At 35.2% G+C, this 13,266-nt stretch overlaps 2 protein-coding genes across 3 annotated transcripts; one reads left to right on the top strand and one right to left on the bottom strand.

Moving 5' to 3' along the window:
* Positions 1-1,641: 1,641 nt before the first annotated feature.
* LOC125225756 (gem-associated protein 2-like) lies at positions 1,642-3,589 on the top strand. The gene is made up of 4 exons (XM_048129599.1): positions 1,642-1,989; positions 2,130-2,454; positions 2,706-2,805; positions 3,122-3,589. Exons 1-4 carry the CDS (start codon positions 1,750-1,752, stop codon positions 3,156-3,158), a joined length of 702 nt encoding a protein of 233 aa, XP_047985556.1. The 5' UTR covers positions 1,642-1,749; the 3' UTR covers positions 3,159-3,589.
* Positions 3,590-3,673: 84 nt separating this feature from the next.
* Positions 3,674-12,976, bottom strand: LOC125225755 (trans-1,2-dihydrobenzene-1,2-diol dehydrogenase-like). Of its 2 annotated transcripts, none has more exons than XM_048129597.1 (7): positions 12,817-12,976; positions 12,363-12,449; positions 11,676-11,796; positions 6,185-6,479; positions 5,387-5,633; positions 4,419-4,572; positions 3,674-3,837 (listed from the first exon to the last, which is right to left on the bottom strand). In XM_048129597.1, the coding sequence occupies exons 2-7, from the start codon at positions 12,447-12,449 to the stop codon at positions 3,731-3,733; spliced, it is 1,011 nt and encodes a 336-aa protein (XP_047985554.1). In that variant the 5' UTR covers positions 12,817-12,976; the 3' UTR covers positions 3,674-3,730. The 2 variants fall into 2 exon arrangements, with proteins under 2 accessions (XP_047985554.1, XP_047985555.1); XM_048129598.1 differs by having other exon boundaries at positions 11,676-11,793.
* Between the last annotated feature and the right edge of the window lie 290 nt (positions 12,977-13,266).

The following is a 13,266-nucleotide window of genomic DNA, read 5'->3' as shown; positions in this document are numbered from 1 at the left end:
TCATGTAAATACATAAAATAACAAAGAAAATGGAGCACTATAGTGGCTAAGTTAGGAAAGCAGATTCGGATTTTTTCCTAAGTAACTAAAAGAGAACATATAAATAGTATGCGCGAGCGAAGCGAGCGCGATTTTTTTTTACTGGATTTATTATAAGTCAACCCGCCACCGGGGAATCCGCGAACTTTCAAGCTTTTATGTTCTGCAGAGCTGCGGTCTTTGACATATTTTGGGATATCTTGACTTCACAGGGCGCCTATGTTCCCGACTTTTAGGCCTAATATTTCCCCATCACTATTATTTTTATAATACTAAGCACAGAACTAAATCAAGATAGAAGGAAAAAGTGTATCTACTTCGCGTGCGGAAAAGTTAAATAGCGAGCAACATTGTTCGCCGCGCAAGTCAGTCTGCTCCCGACCGCTGCCCGCGAGTGACATACAGTGAAAAATACAAAATGGGTCGGTATTCGATAATTAACTGTTCAAACACCACCAATAAAAGCAAGAGTGTTAAACAAAGTGTTTCCTATCATCGGTAAGTACCATTTGTCCTAAAATATTTTTTATTAAATAAAAAACACGATTTTTCTATTTTTATCATCAAAACATTAGCTGACGTACGGCCGTCAAACTAGTTTTCCATTGCGGCTTTAATTTGACGAGTCCGACTTGGCGTGCGTTTAAAACAAGCGATATAAAAATAGGCTATTCAAACTGTCGAGACAAAGTGAAGGTAGATTTGTTATTTTGTTCGTCGAACTCACGTCGAACTTAAGAATAGTGGTGCACCACGGAACTATATCGTCATGTATGCTGCGATTTCCTTATTCGATTTAAAACGATTTTGCGAAGCAGTGCAAATTATAATTATGTTTTTATATTGTTATGAAACTATACATATAAAGTACGAGTGAAAAGTAAATTTAACTTTAAAATAGGTTACAGTTACGGTATTAACGTTGAATTTGTGGTCGGCAGAAAAACAAATACAAACATAATACGCTCTATATTTATTATGAATAAAATTAACTCTAAAGATGTGTTAATGGTTAATTATATTTATATATTACTAAAAGTTGTAACAAATAACATGAGGATAATGAAGTGAGTACATGGTCGATTTTCTTAAAAATATTACGAAATATTAACTAGTATTAATACTTACCTACTAAAATCTTTGTTCCTGGCCTTAATTATATACCTACTAGTGAATTGTTTGTCATCACACGAATACAGGTATATACTTCATTTCACAACGAAGATGAACATCCGATATTTTTAACTTCGGCGGGCATCCCGCAAGCAACCTCCACAATCGATCGAATGGGTTACGCGGCGACAACGTTCCCATCACTAAAGTACACTCGTGACGTCATAGGCTCGACACAAAACGTTACACGCTCGGTTTCGCTGTTAATCGCCGAGCATTTTCCTTCTATCTTGATTTAGTTCTGTGATAGTATGGCAAAAAATGTGATTAAGCTGTCCCCTGTAAAGGTCTTTGAGAATGTCTCAGTCAGGATGATAAATATTGTATAAAAAGTGTTAGTATCCGAATGTACTTGTTGTGCTGTCAATGTCAATGTCAAAAAATTAAAAACAAAAACCGGGTACACACGGTACACAGGTGTTGGAAGGTGTTAGGTCTGCTTTCCATTATTTTTAATTTTTATATTACATGTTTCTATTATTGCATTTCTGTTATGAGTAAAGTAAATCGTCTACACGACCATACACGTTATAGGCCATGGGTTCTGAAAAAAAGAGTGTAATTTATAAAACGAACCTCGAAAATAAAACAGATGATGATGAATTGTTACCAAAATGCTTCGCAATCAGTTCCGATGTGGAAATGAAAGAAATACCTTTAACAGGTGAAGAATATCTTCTTAAAGTTGTGACCGAACGTGCCAAGATTGCTGCTGTAACTATATGTGATAAAGATGTTACACAATTCGCCAAGAATCAATCTCGTTTTTACAAAGAGGTAAGTTAGCTCTCAATTCTCAAGGAGTCACATGAACTAAAAACGAATGTGTAGACATTTATATGTAATTTTTGTGGCGCCAAAACTTACAATATTTTTATTTTTTTGACATGTACTCAACTTGTATTTATTTTTTACAGCCTCCAAGGACGAAACCAGCACCAGATAAACTGAAGCCCACAATCGAATGGCAAGAAATTCAAATTAAAGATTTCACTGATGTTCGATCAAACATGAGTAACATAATAGCTAACCTTACCAAAAGAAATTTGTGGAGTGCTAAAGTGAAAAAGATAGAAATAACTGATCAGTCATTTGTGGGTTGGAAAATATTTTTTGAAGACAATGATTCTACTGTAACATGTATGCTGGGTTTTAATCCTGAACTGCTGGATATAGGATTAGAAATGCTTACAAATATTGTAAGAGAAGTTACTCCTAGGGACACTATAGACCACAAAACAGGTAATTGTAATTTTATTTACTAAATACTTAGAACCACATTTAGTGTAATATAATCACTGCTACTCTATATCTTGTGTGTATTGATTAATAGTAGCATGTTTATGTCCTTGTGCTTACAATACTTTGGTACCTACTGTAAGCTAGTTGGAATCCAAGATTACTTTTTGGGTGTCATAAAACAATTGAACATCAAATAATTACATTGCTTACTTTATTTATCACACAAGTAATCATGTGGTTTTTCTTTGTAGGTAGATGGATATATGCATTCTTAGCATGTTTGAGACACCCGCCACTCTCAGAAACCATTAGCATCCTGCGGAATCTAGCCAGGGCTTGTGCTGAAGTCAGGTTTGTTGTCTTTTATGTGATGAAATGACTTAAAGAATGTACTGTAACTACATATTCTAGTTTTGTTTATTTTGGGATTGGCAAATTTTAATAGTTTTGAAAAGCACCAGTGTAGACTTCAATAAGATTTGTCTAAATAAATATCCCACTCTTGGTGTCATCTTTCAAGTTCTTGGTTCTTTAAACCTTCTTAATCTTTCTTGTTGCTGGGATGGTACACTTTTATTATGTCTCTTGACAGTTTAAATTAAATATACTATTTTTATACCACTTTGCTGACACACATAAAAATCTAATTCATATTCAATTGTTTTAGGTCAATATTAACCAAGAAGAAGAAGATGCCTCACTGAAAGCTGCACCTCTCAATCTGTTTATTTGCATAGTTGCCAGGTATTTTAGACAGCTGGACTTAGCTGATTAGCATTATGATGAATTGATGACCTTTTGGGAAATAATAGCAAAGAAATATACAAATTGAGTTATACATTTTTGACCAAATTTGTGGTTAGAAATCTTTACAAGCAAGTGGTTGACTGAATATGGTACTAAAAATACGTTTATGATGTTTCATTGTGTTCTTCTGGCACTATAAAGTAAAAAAATATATCTGTGCTTCTTTGTAAATAAATTTTTATTTCAATATTCATTGGTATCATATCAGTGCAATAATCCAGTGATATTTTTTGAGTGATTGGCACCCAAAAAATTAGATTCACTATAATTATAGGCTAAAATATTGACAAACTTTTATGACTGCCTCTAAAATATGATAAAAAAGAAACAAAAACCATGATATTGTAAATAAATTTATTTAAGTATAAAAAATACATTGATTGTACCTAATCTGCAATTAAATAATATTAAAAAAAAATCAGACAAATATTTACATCATGTAAATAAAAGCAGTAAACTCCTAATAATCCTAATCATCAACATCAAAATGGACACCAAGTTGTTTTCGGATGGAATCTTGAATTCTTGCGATGATGAGACTGTCTCTGTGGGTCACGTGTGGCGATTCAAGGAGCCCTGAAATAAAATTTAACTCATTTAATTTACATTCTTTAAATTGTTTCAACAGTCAACAAAAGGTCCCCACAGATTTATCAGTTTGCAGTGTGTCGCCGCTATCACACGGTGTCAAGTGTCAATGCGGACCGAAGTCGTTGCATGCTCGCGGCAATTCACCTCTCTTTCAAATCGCTTGCACCTCGTCTGCGCTATGACGCGGCGCTCTTATTTGGCACTGTTAGGTAGCTTGTGCTCTTCTGACATGCAGATATCGTCTGACAAACAGATGATCTGTAGGCCCCAAAACTGTTTCGTATGCGTCACATACTTTAGCTTGTGAAATTATGACTGTATTCGTGTAAGGTCTGAGTGCACGCTCATATTCGGCGTGCAGCGGGGCGGGGCATGTGGCGGCGTGCATGTCAAACAATAGAAGCTCATAAAAGTGTCCTTAGTCGACGCTGCATATGCACGCTCGCCTACCCCACCGCACGCTCCGCCAAACGCACTCAGGCCTCCTTCAACGGTTATCATATAAATTTCTGTATTTTTTAGGGTTTATCACTTTGTATTTACAGTTATTTACATGCATATTTTACCTTCTTTGATACACCTGGTGACCTCAAGAGATTCGTAGACCAACCCTGCGCTGTTCTCAAAGTTGTATGGGATGTTGGATGTGTGTAGTGTGAAGTTTTCCACCTTGCCGTCCACGTGAGTTAGGGTGTTAGGGAAATGGAAAGGTTCTTCGAGCTGAAAAAGAGATTCTCTTAAATTGTTATGAGCAGATTTGATGCTCTTAAGTTTTAAATGATTCACGTTTAGTTTCATTAGACTTATATTGACCGGGATATAGACCGCGTGATTACCTTTTTGATTTTTATTGAGGTCCCGATATTTCGGCGCTGTTGCATGCATCATGATCATGGAACTGCGTCGAAATGTCGGGACCTCGATAAAAATCAAAAAGGTAATACGTTCTATATTCCGGTCAATATAAGTTTGATGCTCTTATGTTTTCAATATGTATTTTCTTCAGTTTTAATACATTCAAAACCCAGCCCAACAGACCAACTTTCTTATTGATCTCAAAATTACAGATGAAGGCTGTGTTACACTAGAGACATGCTAAGAACCGATAGAATATATATTTTCCACTAGAGCTGCATAAAATAAATACGTGACTGGTTGGTTCTTATCAAACACACCGCGAATCCTCGCACATCTATGATGGAACTTTCTAAGACCAAAAATTAGTAAATAGAAGCCTGTAGCGAGTTTTTGAATAGCTTTCTAAATTTATAATAGTATTTTATACAATCGTGATATAATACAAAACTTTTCAGTCGAGTACCATGAAAAAAAATGTGTTTCAGATGCAGAAAAATTTGCCAGGTAGGTATCGCAAATTAGTATAGAATTAAAGTGAAGTGCAATGAAATATTATAGTCGACTAAGTGTCAAAGACTATCCAACACTGAAAAGTCAGCACGTATAGTTTAGTCTGTGGTGTCCTAATTGACAGATTAAAGTCGACGAGTAGAAGAAAGAAGTCCAATAAGCATACCGTAGCCCTTCCTTTGCTGCCCGTGACAGTAGCCTTATTCCACAACTTCATGGTAGCATCCAGGTTTAACACCGCGCGCCTTCCGCCGCTGTACTCCAAAATTATGGTCTCCATGACATCCACTCCCTCTTCGTTAAGGGCCCCAGTGGCTATCACTTTCGTTGGCTCATCGTTGAATATAAACTGAGCCATTTGAATAGTGTACACTCCTAGATCGAGCACGGCACCGCCTCCTAGGGACTTTTTACTGAAAAGAAAAAAAACTTTCCTACTAACCTGTCGGGATTTTAGTAAAGGGTATTGTACCCAGCCATAAAATAAACAGGCATGAGCAAGGGAAACGAGAAGCTTCGGAAGTTTATTTTGCACTCGATATATGCCTTGGAATGACTTAGAGGTAATGTCAACAAGTATACACGGAATCTGTAGTATCTTATATATGTACAGACAGCCAATTAGAACCCTAGGCCACTGTTCAACTATGTCATAGTGACGTTATAAATCAGATTGTAAGAAATCTCTTACTGCTTGTCATTTTGACATGGTTGTAGAGTGGCCTAGGGTTCCAATTGGTTGATATGTATCAATATATACTGAACATAATACTGCCAAAAAAAATTTTATCTAAAAGTTGAATTTTCAGGTTTGTATGAGATTTTCAAAATTTCAAACTTATTGCGGAGGCAGAAGATGTTGATATAAAAATCTGAAAATTTGCACAAAGGTACTACAGATTCCGTGTATATATATACATTCGTTCAGAGTTTAAATATTACCATACACGTATCTAATACACACCTTAGTCTGTCAACAGTATCAATAGGAGCTCCTAAGTTAACCTCCACAAGTTTCACCTCTCCCAGTTTTCCTGAATCGATCTCTTTCTTCAGCGCAATATATGCGGGCGAAAACCTGGACCAGATGCCTTCCATGAAGAAAACTTTTTTGTTCTTCGCGATGTCTATGTCTAAGGCTTGTGCTTGCTTGGAATTGAGGCATAGAGGTTTTTCGCATAGAACGTGTTTTCCATTCTCGAGGAATAGTTTGCTGAGGGCGTAATGCTCTGGGTTTAGGGAGCCGATGTAAGCGACATCTGGAAGAAAGGTTTAGGTTTAAGGAGTTTTGGTCACGATAGGGCAAAGCTTGAGCTATTAGTTGTCTAATATCGCAAAACGGCAGTCTACACTTAAGAAGACCTAGGCTTGGCAATGCGTCTACTCTACTCGGTACCTACCTACAGACGTAAACAATCAAGCAAAAAGAGTAGAAATTAAAAAGTGGCACCATTGTGTTGGGGATATTACCAGGTTGATGATGAAAACTATTACTTGTACCATCACATTTACTTTATTCACTTATAACAAACATATTAACAACCAATTTACAATAAATAATTCAAGACTTCTTCACTACTACTCGTCTGTACTCGAACTGGCCACCGTCACTGCTTGTCCGCCATTTTTATAACATTCCAACATGGCGGAAACTCAGTGACTACTATTAGTCAATTGATATTCTTTAATACTTTCATCATAAATGACAGTAAGATAAATCAAAATAAGGCATTAATAAATAATTACTCTAACAGCTCGGCCATCCTGTTCGAGGCGAGACCCTTCGCCAAAACTGAATGTGAAATAATTCAAAAGAAAGACAATATCAGTTTATACAAGAAAGATTATAAAAGTGTAGTATAATATGCATTTGAAATAATTCTTAAACAATAGAAATACAAAACATCACTTCACTTCATACCGATACCTTTACCACATAATTACGATATGCTATAAAATGGATTTTTAAATATTTCCATAAATCTTATCAAGAAATATAGGCCCGTGAAAAATAAATATATGAATAACATTAACTTCGATACAATTAAATTAATTAAATTAATTACATCTAATTAAATTCATTACATCCAATTGAATTCATTACATCTAATTAAATTATGATAATTAAATTAATTTCACAAGTTATAAACATATTTAAGTAAACAATGCAACACTTCATTTCACACTTCACTCGCGAAACAAGCAAAAAGAACATATTTACACGGTTTTATGACATCACCACCTTATCACACGATTGAATGAAATTCCCGTGCCGCCACGGGCTTCGGCAACATGATGTACCCGTCCGCTGCAACAGCATCATGGGCCACCCAAGCTCTGTCAGCCTGGATAGTGCTGCCGATGCTGCTCATCACGGACGCCGGACATTGCGCCGCCAGACGCAAGCTCGCATACCATGCCAGCGTATGAGGACCCACGGTGGACGATCGAAACAGAGAGGGTATCTTTACCCTGACCCTCTCACCTGGGCACTCCTGGGTCGGAAGTGAATCTACACCCCGACCCTCTCACCTGGGCACTCCTGGGTGGTAAACGAATACCAGACCCTGGCCCTTTCACCTGGACGCTCCTCGGTCCTTGATCTGAAACTTGCAACACTTTCTTTAGGAACATAATTTCGACTGTCTTCGAAATTATGGTAAAACGATTATGGTTCGGTAATCAATTCAATAAGTCATAATGTATCGATAGTCGTTATGATTAATTAAATTATTGTCATCGCCTATTAATATATCTACTGTTTATATATACTGAGTATATTCAAGATTTTTCAGATGTATATATCATACACATTTACAGAATCTTTAAATACTCAAATGACCTGTCAATAAAATATCGCGCCTAGTTAATATTTACCATTTGTAACGTAAACATATTATATTACGCAACCATTTAAGACTAATCGCAAGTACACGACTACGGTGTAGGTCCTTATTATTATTATTTTTAACCTGTTATTATTATTATTATTTTAGGTACTAGCTAAGATTGATGCAATAGTATGCCGAAATAGAAAAACTCTTTGTACATATACTATTTAGGTTACAGGTCAACAATAGCGACACCCGTCAGACATTATATACATAATCTCTTTTTTTTTATATATACCGTGTCGTATGAAAAACCAAATACGATATCCGACGTATCTTTATTCGCGCTGATTACAAGCCGCAAGTGGTAAGCAATTGATTTAATTATCAAAAGATCTATTCACACATAAAGCAAGTATATATTTTCTTTTCATGAAGAGCTATCGCGAATTTAAAGACAAAAGATTATTAATGTTTGCTCTCTAGATTTCAAATTGCACATTTTCAATTTATTTCTTTTATCTATGAAAGGGAAACTAGTCGTTAGTAACGATTTTATTTTAAATCTAATAGGTCTCTTCATAACCGATACAAAGTTTAAGTACTTCACTTTTAATATTTTACGAGCTAAACCTGCTAGGTATTAAGTTTTATATGTTATCAATAAAGTCTCTTTTTTTGTTACTTTATTCTTGATCACCTAAGACTATAAAACATGTAAAGAACTGGATACACGTATTACAAGTAGCCAAAAGATAAATATGTAATTATTGCTGTACTGCTTTATCCAATCAAAAGTCGCAAATAATATACATTCTGATATTAAGGCACAGTCATTTATGTTGTACTTTTATATTAATGTTTCATGTATTTATAAAGGTTGAAATGAAAGTCTTTCACGTTCATCAACGTGCTTAAATGTTATGCACGTATATCCACGCGCTTTGAATCTCGCACGTTCATCCACGCGCTTTAAATCTCGCACGTTCATCCACGCGCTCTAAATCCCGCACGTCCATCCGCGTGCGTCAACCATATTCCACAAGATACGATTCATTGTGCAATACCCTGGCTCAAGTCATTATTTTATACTGGGGCCAAAATACTCGAGTTTACGCGTACATATGACTCTATGACCTACATATGACTGACTCTACATATGACTGACTCTACATATGACTGACTCTACATATGACTGACTCTACATATGACTGACTCTAGATATGACTGACTCTACATATGACTGACTCTACATATGACTGACTCTACATATGACTGACTCTACATATGACTGACTCTACATATGACTGACTCTACATATGACTGACTCTACATATGACTGACTCTACATATGACTGACTCTACATATGACTGACTCTACATATGACTGACTCTACATATGACTGACTCTACATATGACTGACTCTACATATGACTGACTCTACATATGACTGACTCTACATATGACTGACTCTACATATGACTGACTCTACATATGACTGACTCTACATATGACTGACTCTACATATGACTCTACATATGACTCTACATATGACTCTACATATGACTCTACATATGACTCTACATATGACTCTACATATGACTCTACATATGACTCTACATATGACTCTACATATGACTCTACATATGACTACATGTGACCATCACCCGTCATGTCACATGCACCATAATATATAAGCATATCAAGATTGAATCGTTATTCTCAAGAAGCAAACAGATATTACTAATAGTCTGAAACATGTCTTAATGATATTTATTCACACCATAGATGTAATTTTTCGATTTCCCATCGAATTATCACCCATGATCACCATGGTAAAATGCGAAGAATTTTATTTTATACGTTACTTTGATTAAATAATTCTGCCATCACTGGCAATTATAAAATAGTATTCATAAATGTGGTAGCATACCGTCAACAATCAAAATGAGATCAATCAGTCCAATTCGTGAAATAAAACGTTGAAAAACAACACATTTCAATTCGTTGAGTTTTAAAACTTTAAAACGCTAAACATTTTTATAACGAGTTATCATAAAATATCTGAAGATGATTAGAGATACAACTTACTCTCCATTATTCATACCAGGGGTTGGCAACCTTATTATCAAAGTTGTTTATTTAAATTCAGTACTTAACAGAATTAAACTACCCACAATTGCACAACTTCAATTTTAACGGTTAATATAATATGTTAAATTCACTATTAAATATGTATTTGCAAATGAACAGGAATCGTTTTTGTTCAAAATCGTACTTAAAGCATTAAATATCAAAATTAAGAACTGCATTATAATTCTCAGTTTGAATTGAGATCAACTTTTCATAAGTATACATAATTTTTACCAATCTTGTGTTACCGGACACGAGGGATTAAATTATTGAAGTACTTTATGAGAACATATTTTACACAGCATATTTCATTCAGTATGAATGTTTAATTGTTTATCTGATCTGTATAACTTGATAAGCTCGAATATGTATAATTATATTATAATAACAGAATACAACAGCAGGACAATTGCCTCGTTGGAATAAATTACACCACTTTTCGGAAACAACATAAAATGGCTTGTGTTTAACAACTCGAGGCATCGTTAAATAAAGCAGTCGTTTAATCAGAACTTTATTTCTATTGATAAGATACAAATTTACTTTACTCATAATTCCACGATTTCCTTATGCCAATTAATTTATGAAATTTTACTGTCACAAACTGAATGACGTATCATATGACGGCGCTTATTGTGTATCCAGAATATACTAGTCATATAGTTATCAGATTTATGTGTTTCAATAACTAATGGGCAATGTAATGTTACACACCTTTTGTAAAAAGATTTTTAGGTACAAAAGTAAGTCATCTTTTAAATAAAACAATAATGAGAGCTCATCAATTTATACTGCCATGAGGGTAGATTATCAAACCAGTTTCAGAACATGAAGTTTAATTTTAAGAAATAAATATAATACATGTCTCACTTACCAAAGCAATTTAAATGCACGTTTCGTTAAATAAATCCGTTACATTATTTTGACTAAAAAAAAAAAAACCTTACACTTGTGTGGCGTGGCAAAAATCTTATCGATTTTTGTTTCGTCCAACTTCTGAACTGTTGGGGATATTACCAGGTTGATGATGAAAACTATTACTTGTACCATCACATTTACTTTATTCACTTATAACAAACATATTAACAACCAATTTACAATAAATAATTCAAGACTTCTTCACTACTACTCGTCTGTACTCGAACTGGCCACCGTCACTGCTTGTCCGCCATTTTTATAACATTCCAACATGGCGGAAACTCAGTGACTACTATTAGTCAATTGATATTCTTTAATACTTTCATCATAAATGACAGTAAGATAAATCAAAATAAGGCATTAATAAATAATTACTCTAACAATTGTAATGTTGTCTGTTCTTTTTTACTTAATTAATTGATTTGAAAGGGAAGAAACCATGATATTGCCACTTTAATTTCTACTTACCTACTCATTTTGCAATAAGCTTTAAACAATCAGACCAAACAGAGACATGTAAACATGGTGCAAGGAGAAATTTGATGTTCTGTAGGTACAATAAATAAACAGACCTATGATGCCAGTGCTCTCAGCCATCGCCTTGTAAGAGTCGAATACATTTGAGATGTTGTGGAGCTTAGCGAACTCTTCAGCCCTGCTGCGGTCGCGGGCGGCCACTGCTGCTACTACCTGCTGTTAACACATAAGTTGTTATTACGGTATAAATATTATCACTAGGTATATCATAAACATATCGCATTAATAGTATTTTATGCAACAGGCGTTTAAAGGAGGTCAAAAAAGACGAGTGGCGTGGGTAACAATTTGAGGCGAAGCCGAAAATTGTTATTAAGACGCCACGAGTATTTTTTGATTCAGTTAAACACCGTTGCATACAATACTTTTTCTACGACCATGCACTCAGTTTTTAATAGTTTTCTTAAATAACTTTCGTGAAATTCACACTGTTTCCTGTATTTTGACGCAAAGGTTTGCACTGTCAACTCAGCTGCCCAAAGTGCGCAGTATCGTTATAACAATGCGTTGCCATGGTTACAGAGCCAAACAATGTGTTTTCAGTTTTTTCGATACTGCGCGCATGCGCGGAAAGCCGGCGGACGCTGGCTTTGGGGAATAGACTTTTATGAAGGGTTTTAAAGATCTATGCACGACCCTGTAAATGACGAATTACAGTTCGGGAGTAGAAAAATACTATTACAAATACATAAAGGTTTCATAATGTTTTCAAAGCAACCTACCTGATAGTTTCCAGGATAAGAGTTAATTGCATTCACGAAGTCGCTGCTGATCTTTCCAGCGCTAACGATACCCCAGCGGACAGCCATCTGAAAATCAAACCGGTAACTGGTAAAGGTACCTGTGGGTCTCGAGCGATCGATATTAGCGGTCGCTTAAAGAATTGGATAAATTGTACTTAGATACGAGTACTTTTAGTTCTTAGAAATTTATTTAAGTATCTGCACCAACTGTCCCACTAAAATACTCAACTATTATAGTCAAGAGAAAAAAAAATATTTAAATGAAACGTAGTTATTACAGTCAAAGGTTTGCTATCGCGGTTGGTATAGATATCAAAATAAAATAAATTGCTAAACTTCGAAGTTTTTAGGTTATAATTTTGTTTCGGTACATTTTGTTATCTTTTTCATTTACCGCCAATATGTATAGTAGGTAAATAAGTTGCATACTTACTGTAATTGATTGGCGATAGTCACACACACGAGACACTAACGATAAATGCTTCAAATAATCACCAGGCTTACATTTATAACAGATTGGAGTGGATCGATTTACTTTATCTGAAGCGCCTAGTACTCAATCTGTAGCACGTCGCACAAATGCAGAACATGCTCTTCAATTACATAAATGAAAACAATTCTTATCTTCACGTGCACCGAGTGTGCACTAAAACTTGTACTTTTTCATAGAAAGTTACCAGTTTCAATTGCTCTTGTGTGTACTATATCTACCGATAGGCTGGAAATGACATATAAAAAAAAGTCCCGTTATCTCACACGTAGAATGAGATATTTATTGACTAAAATTAGGCCGCAAGATTATTTTCGTAATTTGCACATTGAATCAAGAGCGTAGTGAACTCGTATCGACTTGGACACTCCCTCTGTTGTGTTTTAATTATCA

The sequence above is a fragment of the Leguminivora glycinivorella genome, chromosome 4 (genome assembly GCF_023078275.1).
Source record: "Leguminivora glycinivorella isolate SPB_JAAS2020 chromosome 4, LegGlyc_1.1, whole genome shotgun sequence".
Lineage (NCBI taxonomy): Eukaryota > Metazoa > Arthropoda > Insecta > Lepidoptera > Tortricidae > Leguminivora > Leguminivora glycinivorella.
The sequence above is the reverse complement of the archived record's forward strand: the minus strand, read 5'-3'. Positions and strand labels throughout refer to the sequence as shown.

What these genes read in the sequence shown, in the direction of transcription:
- LOC125225756 (XM_048129599.1), top strand. Translation starts at nt 1,750, where the DNA reads ATGGGTTCTGAAAAAAAGAGTGTAATTTATAAAACGAACCTCGAAAAT. An exon ending in CACTATAGACCACAAAACAG is followed by an intron (nt 2,455 to 2,705) that starts GTAATTGTAATT and finishes TTTTCTTTGTAG; the next exon opens with GTAGATGGATATATGCATTC. An exon ending in AGGGCTTGTGCTGAAGTCAG is followed by an intron (nt 2,806 to 3,121) that starts GTTTGTTGTCTT and finishes CAATTGTTTTAG; the next exon opens with GTCAATATTAACCAAGAAGA.
- LOC125225755 (XM_048129597.1), bottom strand. Translation starts at nt 12,449, where the DNA reads ATGGCTGTCCGCTGGGGTATCGTTAGCGCTGGAAAGATCAGCAGCGAC. An exon ending in CTTATCCTGGAAACTATCAG is followed by an intron (nt 11,797 to 12,362) that starts GTAGGTTGCTTT and finishes ATGTGTTAACAG; the next exon opens with CAGGTAGTAGCAGCAGTGGC. An exon ending in GATACTGTTGACAGACTAAG is followed by an intron (nt 5,634 to 6,184) that starts GTGTGTATTAGA and finishes TTTTCTTTTCAG; the next exon opens with TAAAAAGTCCCTAGGAGGCG.